At 46.1% G+C, this 18,777-nt stretch overlaps 1 protein-coding gene across 1 annotated transcript in view; it reads right to left on the bottom strand.

The window, feature by feature from the left end:
• LOC148049066 (lymphocyte antigen 6E-like) overlaps positions 1 to 8,418 on the bottom strand; it is a 12,115-nt gene extending 3,697 nt beyond the window's left edge. Inside the window, exon 1 of the mRNA XM_087703810.1 lies at positions 8,326 to 8,418. Within this exon, the coding sequence (XP_087559936.1) occupies positions 8,326 to 8,377 (52 nt within the window). The 5' untranslated portion in view covers positions 8,378 to 8,418. The remainder of the gene's footprint in view (positions 1 to 8,325) is intronic.
• Between the last annotated feature and the right edge of the window lie 10,359 nt (positions 8,419 to 18,777).

Raw genomic sequence — 18,777 nt, 5'->3', positions numbered from 1 at the left:
AAAATAAATAAAATAAATAATAAAATAAATAAAATAAATAAAATAAATAAAATAAATAAAATAAATAAAATAATGACTGTGAGGGCAATATGCTGACTCTGTAAACCGCTTAGAGAGGGCTGAAAGCCCTATGAAGCGGCATATAAGTCTAACTGCTATTGCTATTGCTATTGCAATCGTTCTTCAAGTTTTAGCATCCAGGCCTTTAATCAACTTGGTTGCTCTTCTCGGCCCTTTTTCCAAAGTCTCAACATCTTTTTTGTAATGTGGGGACCAAAACTGGATTCTATGCTCCAGGTGTGGCCTTACTAAGGCTTCATAAGACTTCACTACTAACACTTCACGTGGTTTTGATTCTGTGCTTCTATTTATACAACCAAGGATCTCTATTTGACAGATTTAAGAGAATAGCAGAGTTGGAAGGGACCTTATAGGTCATCTAGTCCAACCCCCTGCTCAAGCAGGAGACCCTACACCATTTCTGACAAATGGCAGTCCAGCCTCTTCTTAAAAGTGATGAAGCTCCCACAACTTCCGAAGGCAACTTCTGTTCCATGGGTTGATTGTTCTCACTGTCAGAAAATCCCTCCTCATTTCCAGGTTGAATCTCTCCCTGACCAGTTTCCATCCATTCTTCCTTGTCTGGCCTTCAGGGGCTTTGGAAAAACAGTTGACATCCCCTCTTCTCTGCTATCATATCTCCCCTGGTCATTCTCTTGACTAGCCATGCCCAGTTCCTGCAACCGTTCATCGTATGTTTTAACCGCCATTCCCTCATCATCCCGGTTGCTCTTCTCTGCAGTCTTTCCAGAGTCTCCACATCTTTTTTGTAGTGTGGTGTCCAAAACTGGGTGCAGCATTCTAGGTGTGGTCTTCCTAAGGCTTTATAGGGCGATTTTTAGTCCTCACTTGATCTTGATTGTATCCCTCTGTTAATGCAACTCAGGATTGCGTTGGCTGTTTTGGCTGCCACCACACACTGTTGACTCATTTAATTGTCCACTTAGGACTCCCTCTCACAGTTCCTGCTATTTAGCCTGGTTTCACCCTGTCTATATGTGTCCTTTTGGTTTTTCTTGCCTAAGTGTAAGACTTGACTTTTCTCTGCATTGAGTTTCGTTTTGTTAGATAGGGCCCAGGGTTCAAGTCTGTCAAGATCCACCTGGATCTTGAGTCTATCATCTAGGGTGAATCTATCTATTTGGATCTATCAGAACGATGGCTTTCTCCAGATTCCTTAGCATTGTTGGAGGTGGCTTGTGGTCTGAACGCAAACACTAATACATTCCCAGCAATTGGGGTTTGTGGTTGAATGAGTGCATGTCTTACAAAACCAAAAACTTTTCATCTTTCATTTAGATCTTGTCTGCTGGTATTTGTGGATGTGTTCAGCTGCTGATGTCAGGCCTGCCATTATATTCTTTTTAGAATTTTGGCCTGCCGCACTTTCTCTTATTTCAATATGCTGCTTCATTAGTATAGTCAATGGGAGGGGGGAACAGGCAGGAGTAGGATTGTGGAATGTATTGTTTTTCATTCTTTACTAGAAGCCAAGGTCGTCTTTTGTCTCCGCACTTTTACACCTGACCGGAAGCAGCTGGGTGGAGACGCCAGCGTGGAAGAAGAAGATTGGACCATGTGAATGGATTTGTGGGTGTGGGGACAAGATAATGAACTTTTAACTGGGTGGAATTCTGATGTCATTTCCAGAATTGGGATTTCATAGCACAATGCCAAGATGTCTGATTTACTAAATTGGAACTTTAAGGATCATTTTGCCTTGGACTCTGATTTAATTCTACATGATACTTGGAACGCTGACAGCTGAATTCTTTTCGAAATGAACCCTTAGCAAAGATGTAGGGCCAGAGAGTTTTCCAACTGGTGTGCTTTGCTCAGCATTATGGGTTAGGCCATCCCAACCGTTCCAGTTTTGTACCTCCCACGTTGAAGAACTCCGGGCTGGTGTAGAAGAGTTCCCTCACTAGATTTGAAGGCAACTGGGGAGTTGGATGGGCAGAAGGACGCCTTGGTTGGAAGTCCAAGGGAGTGGAGAAGGCCTGGGTGGAAATGCAACTGGCCAAATGGTGCAACTGGGCAAATGATGGGAGAGGAGGAGGAAGAGGGGGAGGAAGAGGAGGGGGAGGAGAAAGAGGAGGAGATGGAAGGGGAGGAAGAAAAGGAGGAGAAGGAGGGGGAGGACCATGGGGTCCTTGGTGCTCTCTGAACTTGGCTTTTTTTCCTTGCAGATGTTTCATGATCCAATGAGGGAACGTCCATGCTAGAAGGAAGTGGGGTTTGTGGAGGAGGAAGGAGAACAAGAAGAAGGGAAAGGGGAGGACGAGGAAGAAAAAGGAGGGGGAGGAGGACGAAGAGCAGGGAAAGGAGGAGGAGAAGGAAGAGGAGGAGGAGGGAGGACGAAGACGGGGAGGAGGAAGAGGAGGATGACTGTGGGGTCCTTGCTGCTCTCTGAGCTTGGTTTTTTTCTAACAGATGTTTCATAACCCAACTGGGTAACATCATCAGTGCTAGAAGGGAGTGGGGATTGTGGAGGAGGAAGGGGGAGAAAAAGAAAGAGGAGGAGTAGGATGTGGAGGAGAAGGAGAAGATCTTGACATAGACCAACTGTATTGTCACTTTAAATGTACACTACTCAGCACAGCTTAAAATGAATTGTTGTTGCATGCAGCTCTCAAAAGGCCACCACTTCCAATATAGACTACATAAACATGACTAAACAAATAAATAAATACAAAATTATGCCTATAGTCGCATATATTATATGACACAGAGAAACAACACAGTCTACTCTGGATGTGTGCATGTACATTCTAGCAAGAAAAACAAATCTGGGCAGTTTACCAGACGGATGGCCCAGGGGACAAAGCTGTTGCAGAATCTGGCAATCCTGCTAGAGATACTTCAAAACTTTCTCCCAGGGGGAAGCAACAGAAACAGACTGTGGGGTGGGTGGGTAGGGTCTGTGAAGAAGAAGAAGGAGGAGGAGGAGGAGGAGGAGGAGGAGGAGGAGGAGGAGGAGGAGGAAGAAGAGCAGGAGGAGGAGAAGATGAAGAAGAAAGAGGAAGAAGGAGAAGGAGGAGCAGGAGGAAGAGAAGAAGAAAGAAGAAAAAAGAAGAAAGAGGAAGGAGGAAGGAGGAGAAGAAAGAAGAAAGGAGAAGGAGGAGCTGAAGAAGAAGAAAGAAGGAGGAGGAGGAGGAGGAAGAAAGAAAGGGGGAGGAGGAAGGAGGAAGGAGGAGGAGGAGAAGAAAAAGAAGAAGAAGAAGAAGAAGAAGAAGAAGAAGAAGAAGAAGAAGAAGAAGAAGAAGAAGAAGAAGAAAGAGGAAGGAGGAGCAGGAAGAGCAGGAGCAGGAGGAGGAGAAGATGAAGAAGAAGAAAGAGGAAGGAGGAGAAGGAGGAGCAGGAGGAAGAGAAGAAGAAAGAAGAAAAAAGAAGAAAGAGGAAGGAGGAGAAGGAGAAGAAAGGAGAAGGAGGAGCTGAAGAAGAAGAAAGAAAGAAAGAAAGAAAGAAAGAAAGAAGAAAGAAGGAGGAGGAGGAGGAAGAAGAAAGGAGGAGGAGGAGGAGGAGGAGGAGGAGGAGGAGGAGGAGGAGGAGGAGAAGAAGAAGAAGAAGAAGAAGAAGAAGAAGAAGAAGAAGAAGAAGAAGAAGAAGAAGAAGAAGAACAACAACAACAACAACAACAACAACAACAACAACAACAACAACTGGGGAGGAAGAGAAGGAAACCCAACCCTTTCTCATCTTGTAATTAACTCCCAGAAACTTCTCCCAAGCAGTTTAGGCTTATTCGATTTATATGCCGCCCTTCTCCCAAGAACTCCGGGCGGCTGTTTGCTCTGTTCCTTTGGGAAGAAAAAGAATTTGGCTGGGAGGGACGTGCACAGGACAACCTGTGTGTTTGTGCTTGTGTGTGTTTGCTTGAAGGTGTGGTGCAGATTGCAATGACTTCCCCTTGTTGTTGTTTGCTCTTACTAACAGCCTGTTGTAATTGCCTGGCAGCGTCTTTCCAAAATCCCTATTTAAATCCGCATCTGCAGTGACGATGCTACAGTTTACACAATCTCCAGGCGGGTAGCAAAGGTGAGGGTTTGGTTTCTCATTTTCACACACACACACACACACACACGCACACCAGACCTAGGAGTAGAGAAAGACATTTTGCTGTGGTCTGGGGGAAAAAAACTAAATTTCCCTCTCTTTAAAATGAATTTTTGTTTCTTTATACTTGGTAGTGTATTTTTATTCCATTTTTTTAAAATTGCTGGCTGGTTGCCAAACACCCAAAATGCAGTCACATGATCACGGTGTGTGTGTGTGTGTGTTTAGGAGGCATGGGGGAAGGCTATCCATCATAACTACTTTGGGGGGAATCTTTCAGAACCGTGTACTTGCAGTCCTCGATTTACCACCACAACCGAGCCCCAAAAAATTCCATTGCTAAGCGAGAACAGTTGTTAAGTGAGTTTTGCTCCACTTAATGACCTTTCTTCCCATAGTTGCTAAGTGAATTGCTGCGGTGGTTAGGTTAGTCTCCCGGTCGTTAAATGAATCTGGCTTCCCCGTTGACTCTGCTTGTCAGAAGGTCGCAAAAGGGTGGATGCTTCTGCTCGAGCACGGGCAAACTGGTAGTAAACTGGTTAGGAACCCACCACTGCTCTGCTGTGTAAAAATGCCCTAATTGATTCATGAGTCTCGAGCCGAGTTTCAAAACCAAGCTAGTCATTTATTAGGTGCACCATTAGGCAAGGCCTTTTTGCAGTCAGATCTGAGCTTCTTTTGAATTATAGCTTAACTTTACACTTGACCCTCCCCTCCCCTCAGTCTGTGTCATAAATCACATTCCCCAATGAGGTGCACTCCTCCCCCAGGCCTGCTGCAGTAATCTGAGACTTCCAAAAGCTGACTCAAGCGTCGTGCAGACTTCAGGGTGACACAGGACAGCGGGCTGCCCTCCTTCTCTCTATTCCTCCAACCCACCCCTTAAGCCCTTTTTTTACAGGGAGGGGTGGAAAATAAGGCAGGTGCCCTGTTCCCCACCCTGGCTAGGATGCTCTTTATTGCCAGCCTATCTGATGGCCTGCCGCAATTAAGGACAAAATGATAGAGAGTCTCCAAGGAGGGCGGCTTCGAGGCCCAGGATGCCAGCTGCTGAACCCGCCAGGCTGTGCCCCACCCATCCGTCTCGCCCTCACATGCAAACCCCTGCAGGTAAATAGCTACAGGAAATATTTGGAAGTAAAGATGGATGGAGATTAGCAGAGACGGCTAAATTGACGGTTTTGTTCCAGGGAAACAAAATGCAAGCAGGTTTGTTTTTACTTGGAAACCACTTCTGGACTTTGTGCTTGGGGTGAGGGGGTGGGGGAAAGGAAAGTTTGATTTTGTTTTTGCTGATTCAGTAAGTCAGTTGTTATAGATGTAAATGGTACCGATGGTTAGAAACGAGGGGAAAAAGCCGGGACAGAAAAACAACAGACAAGCTATGAATTAGAAAAGATGGTATTAAAAATGTGTGATAGGTAGGAATTGGATATGTATTTGTATGATTAATAATTCTATAAAAGAAGGGATCAACGGACAGGTAACGGACACCCCTAAGTAATGGATATAAAGTGCAATTGTTGTAAGATCCAAACATTATATGGAAATGTTTATGCCAGAAATGTCGCACTAACATTAAAAACGTGGCACAATGTCCAATGTTTTTAATGTTTATCTAATAAAAAACATTGTTGTTATGATAAGTAATAATCGGATATGAGAAGGGAAGGTTAGAAATATTTTTGGACTATATATAAAGATTATTAATAACAACAATAATAAAAAAACAAAATTAAATTTTAACTAATAGGGGGAAAATGTTATGATATAGGATATAGTTAAATAAAGAAAGGATAACGATAATAAATTGTATACATGGAGGATTAGAAAAATTTTGGTATTAAATATTATGGATGTTTAGCTAAAACAGGATATGAGGATTTAATGTTAATGGAGGATTTTATAAATAAGTAAATGAAATGCCAGCATGTGGTTATGTATTAAATATTGGTATACTTTAGGATGAAGGACGTTTAAATAATTATAGTCAAATAAAAGTGGAGGCATGAAGATGGTGATATCATAAATATTTGAGTTAAGATATTTGAATTAATATGAATTATATTTGATGACGGTGGAAGAGATGCACAAAAGCCTTTTGTAACCAGCTGATACATTTTCTACAGTATGTAAAGAAGGAGGAGTTGCATGTTTGTTTTGAAAATAAAAAATTTTTTTACAAAAAAGAAAAACATTGCACTATATCCAATGTTTTTAATGTTTCTCTAATTAAAACTTTTTTTAAAAAAAGTTTGTAGTTATAGAAATGGACAGTTGATACGATTATGTAAAAAGTAAAAACTTTTGAGGTTTGATGTTAAGGCCTTATTCTACCTTCTCCACCAAGAAGGTCGCAAAACGGAATCCTGTGACCCCAGGGAGACCTCGACCGTCATAAATGGGAGCCAGTTCCCAAGCGTCAAAACTTTTGATCATGTGACTGTTTGATCATGTGACTGTTTGATCATGTTGCCAGGATTGTAAGTGTGAAAAACGGTCATTAATGCCAATGGAACTTTGAACAGTCATTAAGTGAACTGTTGTAAGTCGAGGACTACCTGTCTCTGTCTCTATCTGTCCGTCTGTCTGTCCATCCATCCATCCATCCATCCATCCATCCATCCATCCATTAAATTGATCAACCACTCATTTTACTGCAGAGTAACTCTGGGGCAGCTCAGAATATTTAAAAAAATAAATAATAAAACAATAAAAATACAAAAGTTGGACATTCTTTCCCTTGCCACCGCTACTGAGTGGCCACAAAAAAAAAAAAAAGCATCTTCCCAAAGGGGCATCTTGCAAACTCTTTTGTCTGCAAAGGATGGAGAGGGTTGGGCTAGATGACCACCTGATATCCCCTCCATTCTACAAATCTGTGTCTACAGAGACTTGTTTTTCCTTCCTTCCTGAAACCAAAGCAAGTTCGCACAACACACCTGCTCCGTGACCCCCGCTGTAGTTTTCCTAACTGTGTAACGCTCCGACCCACTAACTAACCCCAATGGTTCAGGTTTATGCACTCGATGGCTTGTTTAATCATGGACCTCCACCACCCAAGCGCATTTTAACTCTTTCAGTCTGGTACGTCAATTGAGTTTCGAAGTCGGGCTGTCCTTGGCACCAGGACAATGGGGGTCATTGAAGAAACCATAGTTGGCTTAAACCAGGCTGAATCAGGATGCCAAAGAGCCATTTGTAAAAAGCTTTAGAGAGATCTTTTAAAGAAAGAATGCAGAGAAGAGCAAAAGAAGATGATTAGGGGGCTGGAGGCTAAAACATATAAATAACGGTTGCAGGAACTGGATATGTCTAGTCCAGTGAAGAGAAGGACCAAGAGAGACATGATAGCAGCCTTCCAATATTTGAGGGGCTGCCCCAGAGAGGAGGAAGGGGGTCAAGCTATTCTCCAAAGCACCCGAAGGCCAGACAAGGAACAATGGATGGAAACTGGCCAAGGAGAGATTCAACCTGAAAATAAGGAGGAATTTTCTGACAGTGGGAACAATCAACCCGTGGAACAGAAGTTGTGGGAGCTTCATCACTGCAGGCTTTGAAGGAGAGGCTGGATTGCCATCTGTCAGAAATGGTGTAGGGTCTCCCGCTTGAGTGAGGGGTTGGACAAGAAGAGCAGTGGTTAGAGTGCAGCACTGCAGGCTACTTCAGCTGACTGCTAGTTCTGCAGTTCGGCTGTTCAAATCTCACCGGCTCAAGGTTGACTCAGCCTTCCATCCTTCCCAGGTGGGTGAAATGAGGACCCAGACTGTGGGGGCGATAGGCTGACTCTGTAAACCGCTAAGAGAGGGCTGAAAGCCCTATGAAGCGGTATATAAGTCTAACTGCTATTGCTGTTGCTATGACCTGCAACTAGATTCCTACTCTGTCAATCTCTTCTTTCAATACACACACACACACCATCCAAAATAACAACTGCGGGTTGAGAAATGAAATCCCAACAACCACGCGCAATAACCGGACCGCGGTTTTTTTTTGACAACCCAACATTTAACCGAACCTGCCATTTGCAGGTCGCCCAGATCTTCGAATCCCACCTTAATCGGGGGTACTTCAGCGCCCCGGGCTCCTTAGGACCCCCCCCCCCCCGCCCGGCTGGGATCGCCTCCGATCTGCCCCCGACACGAATTGCAGCATCACGGTGCGGTTCCTAGGACGCAGCCCCAAACCTTGGACCTTGGAAAGCCTTACCTGTCTGCGCGCAGAGGAGGCCGGCCAGCAGCGCGGCGAAGAGCGGCTTCATGATGCGCGGCCGGTGGCAGCTGAACGGATCGGAGGAGGAGAAGGAAGGAGAGGCGGCGGCGCCAGCGTCGCTCGGCGTTTTAAGCACCCCGCTTCGAGGGCGGAGTGAGCAGCCGGGGACGCCTCGCCCTGCCCTGCGGAACGGCCGGAGACCAGCCTCTGCGGCGTCTTGCTTCATCGTTGCGCCGGAGGAGAGCCTCTGGGGTGGGGAGAAGGACTGAGACGGGGGTCGCGCCTCTTAATTCATCTTTCCACCCTCCCACCTTCTCTCCAGTCGGGGTCCCCTATCCGCCCCACGGATTTTGCCTTGCGGAGCCCCCCTCCCCGAGCAAAATTGGGGAGCCCCCTCCCTCTGGCGTGGGGAGAGAGGCAGAGCAAGGGGTCGCCCACCTTCTCTCCAGTCGGGGTCCCCCATCCGCCCCACGGATTTTGCCTTGCGGAGCCCCCTCCCCGAGCAAAATTGGGGAGCCCCCTCCCTCTTGATTAACGGGACGACCCTCTGGCGTGGGGAGAGAGGCAGAGCAAGGGGTCGCGCCTCCTAACCCCAGCCTTTCTGCCCTCCCACCGCAGTTCTTCCCCGCTCTCCAATCGGAATCACCTTAGCCACCCCACAGGTTTTGCCTTGGGGAGTGCCCAAAATTGGGGCTAATCCTGGGGGAAGGACACTGCAAAATCCCCATTCCCTCCGGATCAGCTGGGACTCAGGAGGCAGAGAATAGATGGGGGCGCGGCCAGCCAGAGGTGGTATTTGCCGGTTCTCTGAACTACTCAAAATTTCTGCTCAAAATTGGGGCTTTTGGCTAACCTGCTGAATTTAACCACTGCCTTTGTGTCAGTAATGCTAGCCTCTTTTCTTCACTACAAGTTCAGTAGCGGGAGTGTGTGTACCACATCTTGGCATGCGCGCAGAGGGTCTGCAATGACATTTGGGTGAGTGGGCAAAGCCTTGTGTCACTGCCACCACTATTTGCCTGAACTGGTGCAAACTGGCAGAATATCACCTCTACTATTGATGTACAAGCCATTCCTGTAACAATGAGACTGTCTGATTTACAAAAACAGAATCAAGGATTGTTGTTGTTGTTAGTTGCGAAGTCATATGAAACCCACCACAACCCGGTGCACAAGACCAGGTCGAAATCAGTTGAAGGGGAGAGTGCAGGGGCGAGATGAATGAGCCGAGGTGGCGCAGTGGTTAGAGTGCAGTACTGCAGCCACTTCAGCTGACTGCTAAGCTGCAGTTCGGCGGTTCAAATCTCACCGGCTCAGGGTTGACTCAGCCTTCCATCCTTCCGAGGTGGGTAAAATGAGGACCCGGATTGTTGTTGGGGGCGATATGCTGACTCTGTAAACCGCTTAGAGAGGGCTGAAAGCCCTATGAAGCGGTATATAAGTCTAACTGCTATTGCTATTGCTATGAAAGCCTAGCAAAATCTATTAACCCACCGTTTATAATTTGGAAAAGACAAAGAACCTGAGTCCCACATTTCTGTTGCCAAGTGAGTTTAAGCCCTCTTTTAGGAGCTTTCTTGCCCGGTTGTTGTGAATCGCTGCCCTTGTTAAGTTAGGAACACGGTTGTTAAGTGAATCTGGTTTGCCCTGTCGGCTTTCCTGAGCGGAACGTCGGCAAAGCGAGATCACATGACCACGGGACTCCGCGACCGTCATAAATACGAGACAATTGCCAAGCTTCTGAACTCTGATCATCAAGATGCTGCAACAGTGGGAGAAAACCCGGTCGTAAGTCACTTTTTTCCGTGCTTGTTGTAACGGTCGCTAAATGAATGGTTGTAAGTCGAGGGACTGCCTGTATTCTAAAAATCAGGACAGTTTCCACGGGCTTCGTCATTTGGTACCACCTATCACCTATGGCATGCGGGCCACAGGTGGCACACGGAGCCCTCTCTGCAGGCACACGAGCCGTCATCCCCGCTCAGCTGCACTGCGCACGCACGCGTGCCACCTGCCAGTCATCTGATTTTTAGTTCTCTACCAGGCATGCATTAGGGCGTGGAGTAAATGCAGGAGATGCATGCCCATGCGCTGTGGGGCAAAAGTGGAGTTACAGTGGGGCACGGCATGCTAAATCGTGCCTCGTTTCTGGTCCCAGGAGGCTTCAGGGAGGCCAGCTAGGCCCAAAACGGCGCACAGGAGGGAGGGATCACACATGCGTACACTGGGGTGTGTAGCGCGGGGGGGGTTGCATGCACATGCGCAAGAGGAGGGGGGAGGGGTATGTGCACTGCATTATGGGTGTGCGGGCACACAGGCTTTCAGCACACAACCACTAAAAGATTATCCATCACTGATCTCTCACAACTCTCCGAGGACAGGAAAGAAACTAGACATGCACACCCAACAGCAGGGGTGTTCAAAGTTGGCCATTTTAAGACTTGTGGACTTCAACTCCCAGAATTCCCCTGGGGGAATTCTGGGAGTTGAAGTCCACAAGTCTTAAAATGGCCAACTTTGAACATCCCTGCCCAACGGAGACATGAAAACGAGGCTGTTTGTTACCACGTCCACGTAATGAAAAGTGTATACGCCGGTCTTTATGTAGATATTCTTTTTTTTTTTTTTTGTATATGCATATATCTGCTTATCACGGCCAAGCCTAAATATACCCTCTGATTTAATATCTGGAACTTAATTACAAGGCTTTAGGTGCTACTACATTGTTTATCATACAAAAATGCTTTGCTACTGTGTTTTTTAAACTCCTCCCACTCTGACTTGGCCACAAGTTAAGGATGCCCTTGGTTTTTCTCTTTTAACGATCTCGCCTTCTCCATCTCTCCTAGCCCATAAGCCGCGTGGAATTCGAATGTCCTGTCTTCTAGAGGTGCGGTTTGTCAATTTTAGCAAGTTTAAGACGGGTGGACTTTGACACCCAGAATTAACACCCCACCCCACCCCCAAGCCGGCCTGGAATGGACGTGGAAATTAAGATTATAATCCTTGATTTTCCCTTGGCCTGCAAGGCCATCCAACCGGTCAGTCCTAGAGGAGATCAACCCTGACTGCTCTTTAGAAGGCCAGATCCTGAAGAGGAAACTCAAAGACTTTGGCCACCTAATGAGAAGGAAGAAGGACTCCCTGGAGAAGAGCCTCATGCTGGGAACGATGGAGGGCAAAAGAAGAAGAAGGGGACGGCAGAGAAGGAGGTGGCTGGATGGAGTCACCGAAGCAGTCGGCGTGAGCTTAAATGGACTCCAGAGGATGGTAGAGGACAGGAAGGCCTGGAGGAACATTATCCACGGGGCAAAGGGAGGACGGGGGTAGATAGGGAGAAATCCTAAAAAAAAATTCCTACCTTTTCCTGTGGGCGTGGCTTGGTGGTGGTGGGGGTCATGTGACTGAGTAGGCATGGGTGTGAGTGATGTCAAGCTGGCCATGCCCACTCAGTCAAATGCCCCCCACCTAGCCACGCCCACCGAACCAGTAGTGGAAATTTTTGAAACCCATCAGTGGAATGGACCTAGGACAACAATAGAAGATAGAATAAAAATAGAAGATAGAATAAAAATAGATTAAAAAAGAAGAAGAAGATAGATTCCTCCCCACCGCCACCCCGGCCGTGGTGCAGGAGGCCATCTAGGCCATACCCGAGAGAGCCGAGGTGGCGCAGTGGTTAAATGCAGTACTGCAGGCTACTTCAGCTGACTGCAGTTCAACAGTTCGGCTGTTCAAATCTCACCGGCTCAGGGTTGACTCAGCCTTCCATCCTTCCGAGGTGGGTAAAATGAGGACCCATATTGTGGGGGCAATATACCGACTCTGTAAACCGCTTAGAGAGGGCTGGAAGCCCTATGAAGCGGTATATAAGTCTAACTGCTATTGCTATTGCTATTGCTATACCCACCATGGCCACGCCCACCCAGCAACCAGGCAGAGGAACCCTTGGTAAAAATTCTGAAACCCACCCCTGAAGAGGGGGACCAAGCTGTTCACCAACCCAGTGAATTTTTCAGCCTAGGGGAAGAGGTCTGTTTCTTAATACCTGTGATGGGTTTGCTGTGAGCATATCGTTTATGGCTGGTATTTTTTTTTTCATATCGAACAAAACACCCTTTTTTTTTCTTTTTTTTTTCTTTTCACCTTCAGCGAGAAATTCCTTTTCTCTCTTTTCTGTAATGCACAAAAACAGAAGAACATTTGAGTCGCCTCCCTTAGGCCCCAAATATCTTGGGCTTGTTATGTTAAGTAGTTGCAGGAGCCAAGGTGGCGCAGTGGTTAAATGCAGCACTGCAGGCTACTGCTAGATCAGCAGTTCAGCAGTTCAAATCTCACCGGCTCAGGGTTGACTCAGCCTTCCATCCTTCCGAGGTGGGTAAAATGAGGACCCGGATTGTTGTTGGGGGCAAATATGCTGACTCTGTAAACCGCTTAGAGAGGGCTGAAAGCCCTATGAAGCGGTATATAAGTCTACTGCTATTGCTATTGCTATTGCTATTGCAGGGCTGAACATGCGAAAGGATTGAGAGCCACAGTTAGGTTTCAATGCTGGAATTTTGACCAGGAATTTAGGCAGTCATAATTACCAACAAAGGAATGCTCCCAGGTATGTATGGGAAGCTTTCTCCTCGTTTTGGAAGATTATCTTCTACCATAAAGGTCAAGGTAAAAGTTCCCCTTGCACATATGTGCTAGTCGTTCCTAACTCTAGGGTGCCCATCTCTGTTTCAGAGCCGAAGAGCCAGCGCTGTCCAAAGACGTCTCTGTGGTCATGTGGCCGGCATGACTAAATGCTGAAGGTGCACGGAACGCTGTTCCCTTCCCACCAAAGGTGGTTCCTATTTTTCTACTTGCATTTTTTATGTGCTTTCGAACTGCTAGGTCGGCAGAAGCTGGGACAAGTCACGGGAGCTCACTCCGTTTCGCGGTGCTAGGGATTCAGACCGCCGAACTGCCAACCTTTCTGATTGACAAGCTCAGCATCTTAGCCACTGAGCCACCACATCCCTAGAGATGCAGAGAGAGAGACAGAGAGAGAGGGAGAGAGAGAGAGAGAGAGAGAGAGAGAGAGAGAGAGATGATAGATAGATGATAGATAGATAGAGAGAGAGAGACAGAGAGAGAGGGAGAGAGAGAGAGAGACAGAGAGAGAGAGAGAGATGATAGATAGATAGATAGATAGATAGATAGATAGATAGATAGATAGATAGATAGATAGATAGATAGATAGATAGATAGATAGATAGATTGATACCCTCTGTTGGGCTTTAAATTTGAGCTTGAATTCTGATTGGTTGTCAGACTCCCACGGAGCCATGCAGGGGCAACTCTGTAGGCTGTCCTGAATCCCAGGCTTGGTTGAGCCTTGCTGGGTGATGATGTAATGAAAGGACTTTGGGATTCCTATTACGGCTCTCCTGAAGGAGTTAGATCTTAGTTATGTAGAATAGACTGGCTCAGGCCTTAATGGCCCATTTACAAAGGTACGGCGGGGGGGGGATGAGTTTCTGCCTCCCTTTTAGGGGAAATATTCTGTCCTCTTAATATTTCTTAAAATATTTCATTTTTCTAGGAGAGGGCCGGGCGCTAACTTCCTACAATGGTTTACAGAAGACTCTGCTCTTTTGCAGAGCAGAGTCTTTATGCTCTTTTGCATAAATGCTAATTCTGTTTTTTTGTTTTCTCATTTGGCTCCATTGTGTAATCTGTCTGGGGTTTAGCCAACTCCCCTAAACCAGAAACATGATAGTGAAGCACTGAAAGTCAACACTTTGGAACTTTTGTGGTTTTCCGATATGCCTTTAGGTGACGTGTAAACAGGGTTCCTGCCAGTTCTAAGCTCTTCTATAGAAGAGGTTCCACAAATATACAGTGCCGTTTAGAACCGGTTCCAGCTCCCTCCCCCCGCCCGTCCTCACATCATCAAGATGAAGAGCGAGAGGAGGAATTCTGGGAGTTGAAGTCCACAAGTCTTAAAGCTGTCAAGTTTGAACACCCCTGGGTTGTTGTTTTTTTCTAAAGGGCTACGGGTGCGAGTGTCTTGTAACTTGACAGCTTTAAGATTTGCACACTTCAATGCCAGAGTTCCTGAGCCAACATGACTGGAGGAGGAATTCTGGGAGTTGAAGTCCACAAGTCTTAAAGCTCTCAACTTTGAACACCCCTGGGGTTTTTTTCCCCCTAAAGGGTTAGGGGTGCAAGGGTCTTGTAACTGACAGCTTTAAGACTGAGTTTCTGAGCCAACATTTTGATTGCTAAGCAAGAGCGTTGTTAAATGAGTTTCACCACATTTTACAAGTTGGCCACGCCCACCCAGTCACATGGCCGGAAAGCCACTCCCACAAAACAGGCCACACCCACAGAAGAGGTTCTAAAAAAAAAATTAAACCCACCATTGCGTGTAAAGATTTGTGAATCACAACCCTTAACACGGAAGCCTAATTTTCCCTAAGTCCCAATAGTCTTTTTCACCGCCTAAATCCCCAAATATCTGGATTGGGATTTATATTTGGCTCCACTGGGGTTTTCAGCCGAGGTGGCGCAGTGGGTAGAGTGCAGTACTGCAGGCTATTTCAGCTGACTGCAGTTCTGCAGTTCGGCGGTTCTAATCTCACCGGCTCAAAGGTTGACTCAGCCTTCCATCCTTCCGAGGTGGGTAAAATGAGGACCCGGATTGTTATTGGGGGCGATATGCTGACTCTGTAAACCGCTTAGAGAGGGCTGAAAGCCCTATGAAGCGGTATATAAGTCCAACTGCTATTGCTATTGCTATTCTTCACAGCCTAGTTCCGCAAACTGTGTGTGACTCCACTGAGCGGCTGATGATTTGGGGATTGTGAAAATAGGAAAAGAGAAATATGAGAGGGAAAAGGAAACCTGTGGGAAGGCCGTATGCTTTTTAATTAAGCAGGCTGACTTGGAAAACCTGTTGAGTCTGTCTTCCAGGAGACAAATAAGAGAGTAAAACAGGTCCATTAAACCGGCAGCTGAAGCAACTTCCAAAAACGTAGGAAAGTTATTTCTGAATGGAAAAAAAAATCCTGTTGTTTTTCAGCTGGGAATGGAATGAAGGCCATCGGACCATAAATTAAGTTCTACTTAAGATGATTTATTGCTCAGGCTTGTACACAAGAATCTGGTCAACCAACGGTCAGCAATAAATTAGCGCTAGATAATTTCAGCCGCATCTGGTGTCCAAAAGGAGTCGGAAACCCTGACACGAACTTGTGGTTTTAGACAAATAAATATATTTTATAGCTACACAGAAATCTAGATCGTGTGAGGGGAGCAAATATCCATTGGAAAGTTTCAGGTAGTAGAGCCTAGGAGTGAGCTTGCAGGCCGCACTGAACCAAAGTTTTAAAACTGGCATAATTGCAGAACGTACCAGGCTAATATTTCCAAATGTGCTGCATTTTCTGCAGAGTTTGCACTTGTTAATGGATATATTTAGAGCAGGGAGAATGAGACGGCGGGGAAATGAGGAACTGAAAGTCACAAGCGTCTGAGGACTTCAAATGTACACGGGTGTTTGCAGAGAGCGACGTCCAGTAAGAAAGCAAGAAAGAATGTGGAAGTAAAACAGGGGAATGCGTATGTCAGTAAAAAAATAAGGTATATGTAATGTGGCTCGAGATGGGAATCTGGCACTCTGGCGCATCCTCTGCCAGATAGCGATCCTTGTAGGATTTGCTATTTGCTATACAGGAACGCATTGCAATGGAAGATTTACAATGTGGGTTTTGCTGTGCAATGGCATTGCTCATGTTCAAGATAGCTCATGAAACAAATAAACCTCCGATCTTAAAGTAAGATTTGTCGCTTGTGGTCGCTTGTGGTTTCCCTTTGTTTTTTATATGAGGCAAAAATTTTTACGACAATAGTCAGGCAAACAGGAGCAACAAGAGCTAAATCACCACAGCAGGAACATCATGAGGTAAATTCCCACACACACGGCAGGAAAAAAAGGCGGGAAATAAGGAAACGCCCCCTTTTCGCTCACAACAACCAATCAGAGCTTAGATTGCCTCATGCGATAGCCAGTTTTCTTCGACTAATTAGCTAACAACTGTCTTTTCTTACTCATTGTCCAACCCTTCACTGCTCCAGCTATTAAATATCTCGATAATAAGGGTCAATGGACTTGGATCACTCATGTGAACGTAATGACTCTAGGTTTAGTCCACATTCTGGACAGAGGGGATGGGTCAAAGAGGCCATTAAGATTGATCATAGCAATAGCAATAGCAGTTAGACAGATATACCGCTTCATAGGGCTTTCAGCCCTCTCTAAGCGGTTTACAGAGTCAGCATATCGCCCCCCCCCCCCCCCCCCCACAGTCTGGGTCCTCATTTCACCCACTTCGGAAGGATGGAAGGCTGAGTCAACCTTGAGCCGGTGAGATTAGAACCGCTGAACTGCAGATAGCAGTCAGCTGAAGTGGCCTGCAGTACTGCACTCTAGCCACTGCGCCACCTCGGCTCGATCATCCCTCCCTCAACGGAGGAGGAGGGGTATGAAACCTCCTATCTCAAGCCTACAACATAGTCCTTTCAGCAGTTTCTAGAAGGTTCTACACCAGTGATGGGTTGCTGCTGGCAATTCTGCCGGCTTGGTACGTGCGCAGTTTTGCATGCGCAACATCCAGCTGGTCTTCAAGTTTCTCCTGTACATCCCGGTTTGGGCACTTGGTGCCGAAAAGGTTCGGCATCACTGGCATAGAACTAAGGAGAAATTTTCCGAGAAATTTCCTGGTTTCCACCACTCTGGCACTCTGGCGCATGCGAAGACCAGCTAGCTGACGCACGCATGCCCACAGAGTGGGCTCTGTGTGCCAACTCTGGCACTCATGCCATAGGTTTGCCATCATGGTTCTAGGCTGTTTCTGTCCTTGATTAATTTCCATCCATTGCTTTGGGAAACAAGTTGACTCCCTCTTCTTTATGGCAGCCCCCCCAAATATTGGAAGACTGCTATCATGTCTCCCCTAGTTCTTCTTTTCATTAAACTAGACATACCCAGTTCCTGCAACCGTTCTTCATATCTGGTGGGTGCTCTACCTTGAAGCCATGGTAGCTGGCCCCAACTTGGGCTTATTTGAAAAGGGCTGTTGAAGTCTTCCTGCTTATGAAGTAAAGGTTTCTGATTTGGGGTTCAAGATCTTTCCCAGGTATCCCTAAGACCAATAACTCAACCAACAGGTTGTGCAAAAAAACAACAACAAACACCATACAAGCTCATTTCAATATATAATTACTCTGGCGAGATTGTTATATACCCAGAGATGGAATTGTTTGACATTACCCATTCTGGAGGATGTTATTGAAATAGACAAATTGACTTCTTTGATTAGAGAAAAGATATAATCTACAGTGCATTTGTTAGTGATGGGAAACCACTTATGAACTTCTTGCATAAAACAAACACACACTTGTCATGTATGGTTTTGATGAGTAGACAGGATAGCTTATAGAATATAGAATCAAATGATGTAATTGAGATTCTCAGCCATCCAGGTCATGGTTCTCCCAAAAATGCTTTTTTTTTCAAGAGACAACTGGGCTTCCTTTGTTCATGTTATTTTTCTTTTTCCTTCTTTATATTAGTTTGCCTTAGTCTTCATCTTCTTGTTTACACATTTGTTTGTTTTGTTTGTTTGTTTGTTTATTAGCAATAGCAGTAGACTTATATACCGCTTCATAGGGCTTTCAGCCCTCTCTAAGCGGTTTACAGAGAGTCAGCATATTGCCCCCAACAATCTGGGTCCTCATTTTACCCACCTTGGAAGGATGGAAGGCTGAGTCAACCCTGAGCCGGTGAGATTTGAACCGCTGAACTGCTGATCTAGCAGTAGCCTGCAGTGCTGCATTTAACCACTGCGCCACCTTGGCTTATATTTATATGCCGCCCTTTTCCCTTGAAGGGGACTCAGGGCGGCTCACAACTCAAACCAGGGAAGGGGGATACAGACAAAAAATTAAAAAACGACACATAACAATGCATGATTTAAAACACAAAACAGTCATACCATTCGAGACGGGGGCAACAGCTCTTTAGCCCCAGGCCTGTCGGAACAGCCAGGTTTTAAGGGCTTTGCGGAAGGCCTGGAGGGTGGCGAGGGTTCGAATCTCCACAGGGAGTTCGTTCCAGAGGGTCGGAGCAGCCACAGAGTAGGCTCTCCTCCGGGTAGTCGCCAGTCGACACTGGCCGGCGGATGGAATTCGGAGGAGGCCTAATCTGTGGGATCTAATCGGTCTAGTGGAGGTAATTGGCAGTAGGCGGTCTCTCAAGTACCCACATTTTACACACACAAACACACACACACAAACACACACTCCAGAAGCCTCGCACGAGTAGTAGTAAAGTAAATTGGTAGTAAAATAAATTGTAACCCACCACAAACACACACACACACACACACAGTACCTTCACACATATATACAAAA

The sequence above is a fragment of the Thamnophis sirtalis genome, unplaced genomic scaffold, assembly GCF_051295495.1.
Source record: "Thamnophis sirtalis isolate CommonGarterSnake01/CBP01778 unplaced genomic scaffold, rThaSir2_p1.2 scaffold_2, whole genome shotgun sequence".
Lineage (NCBI taxonomy): Eukaryota > Metazoa > Chordata > Lepidosauria > Squamata > Natricidae > Thamnophis > Thamnophis sirtalis.
The sequence above is the reverse complement of the archived record's forward strand: the minus strand, read 5'-3'. Positions and strand labels throughout refer to the sequence as shown.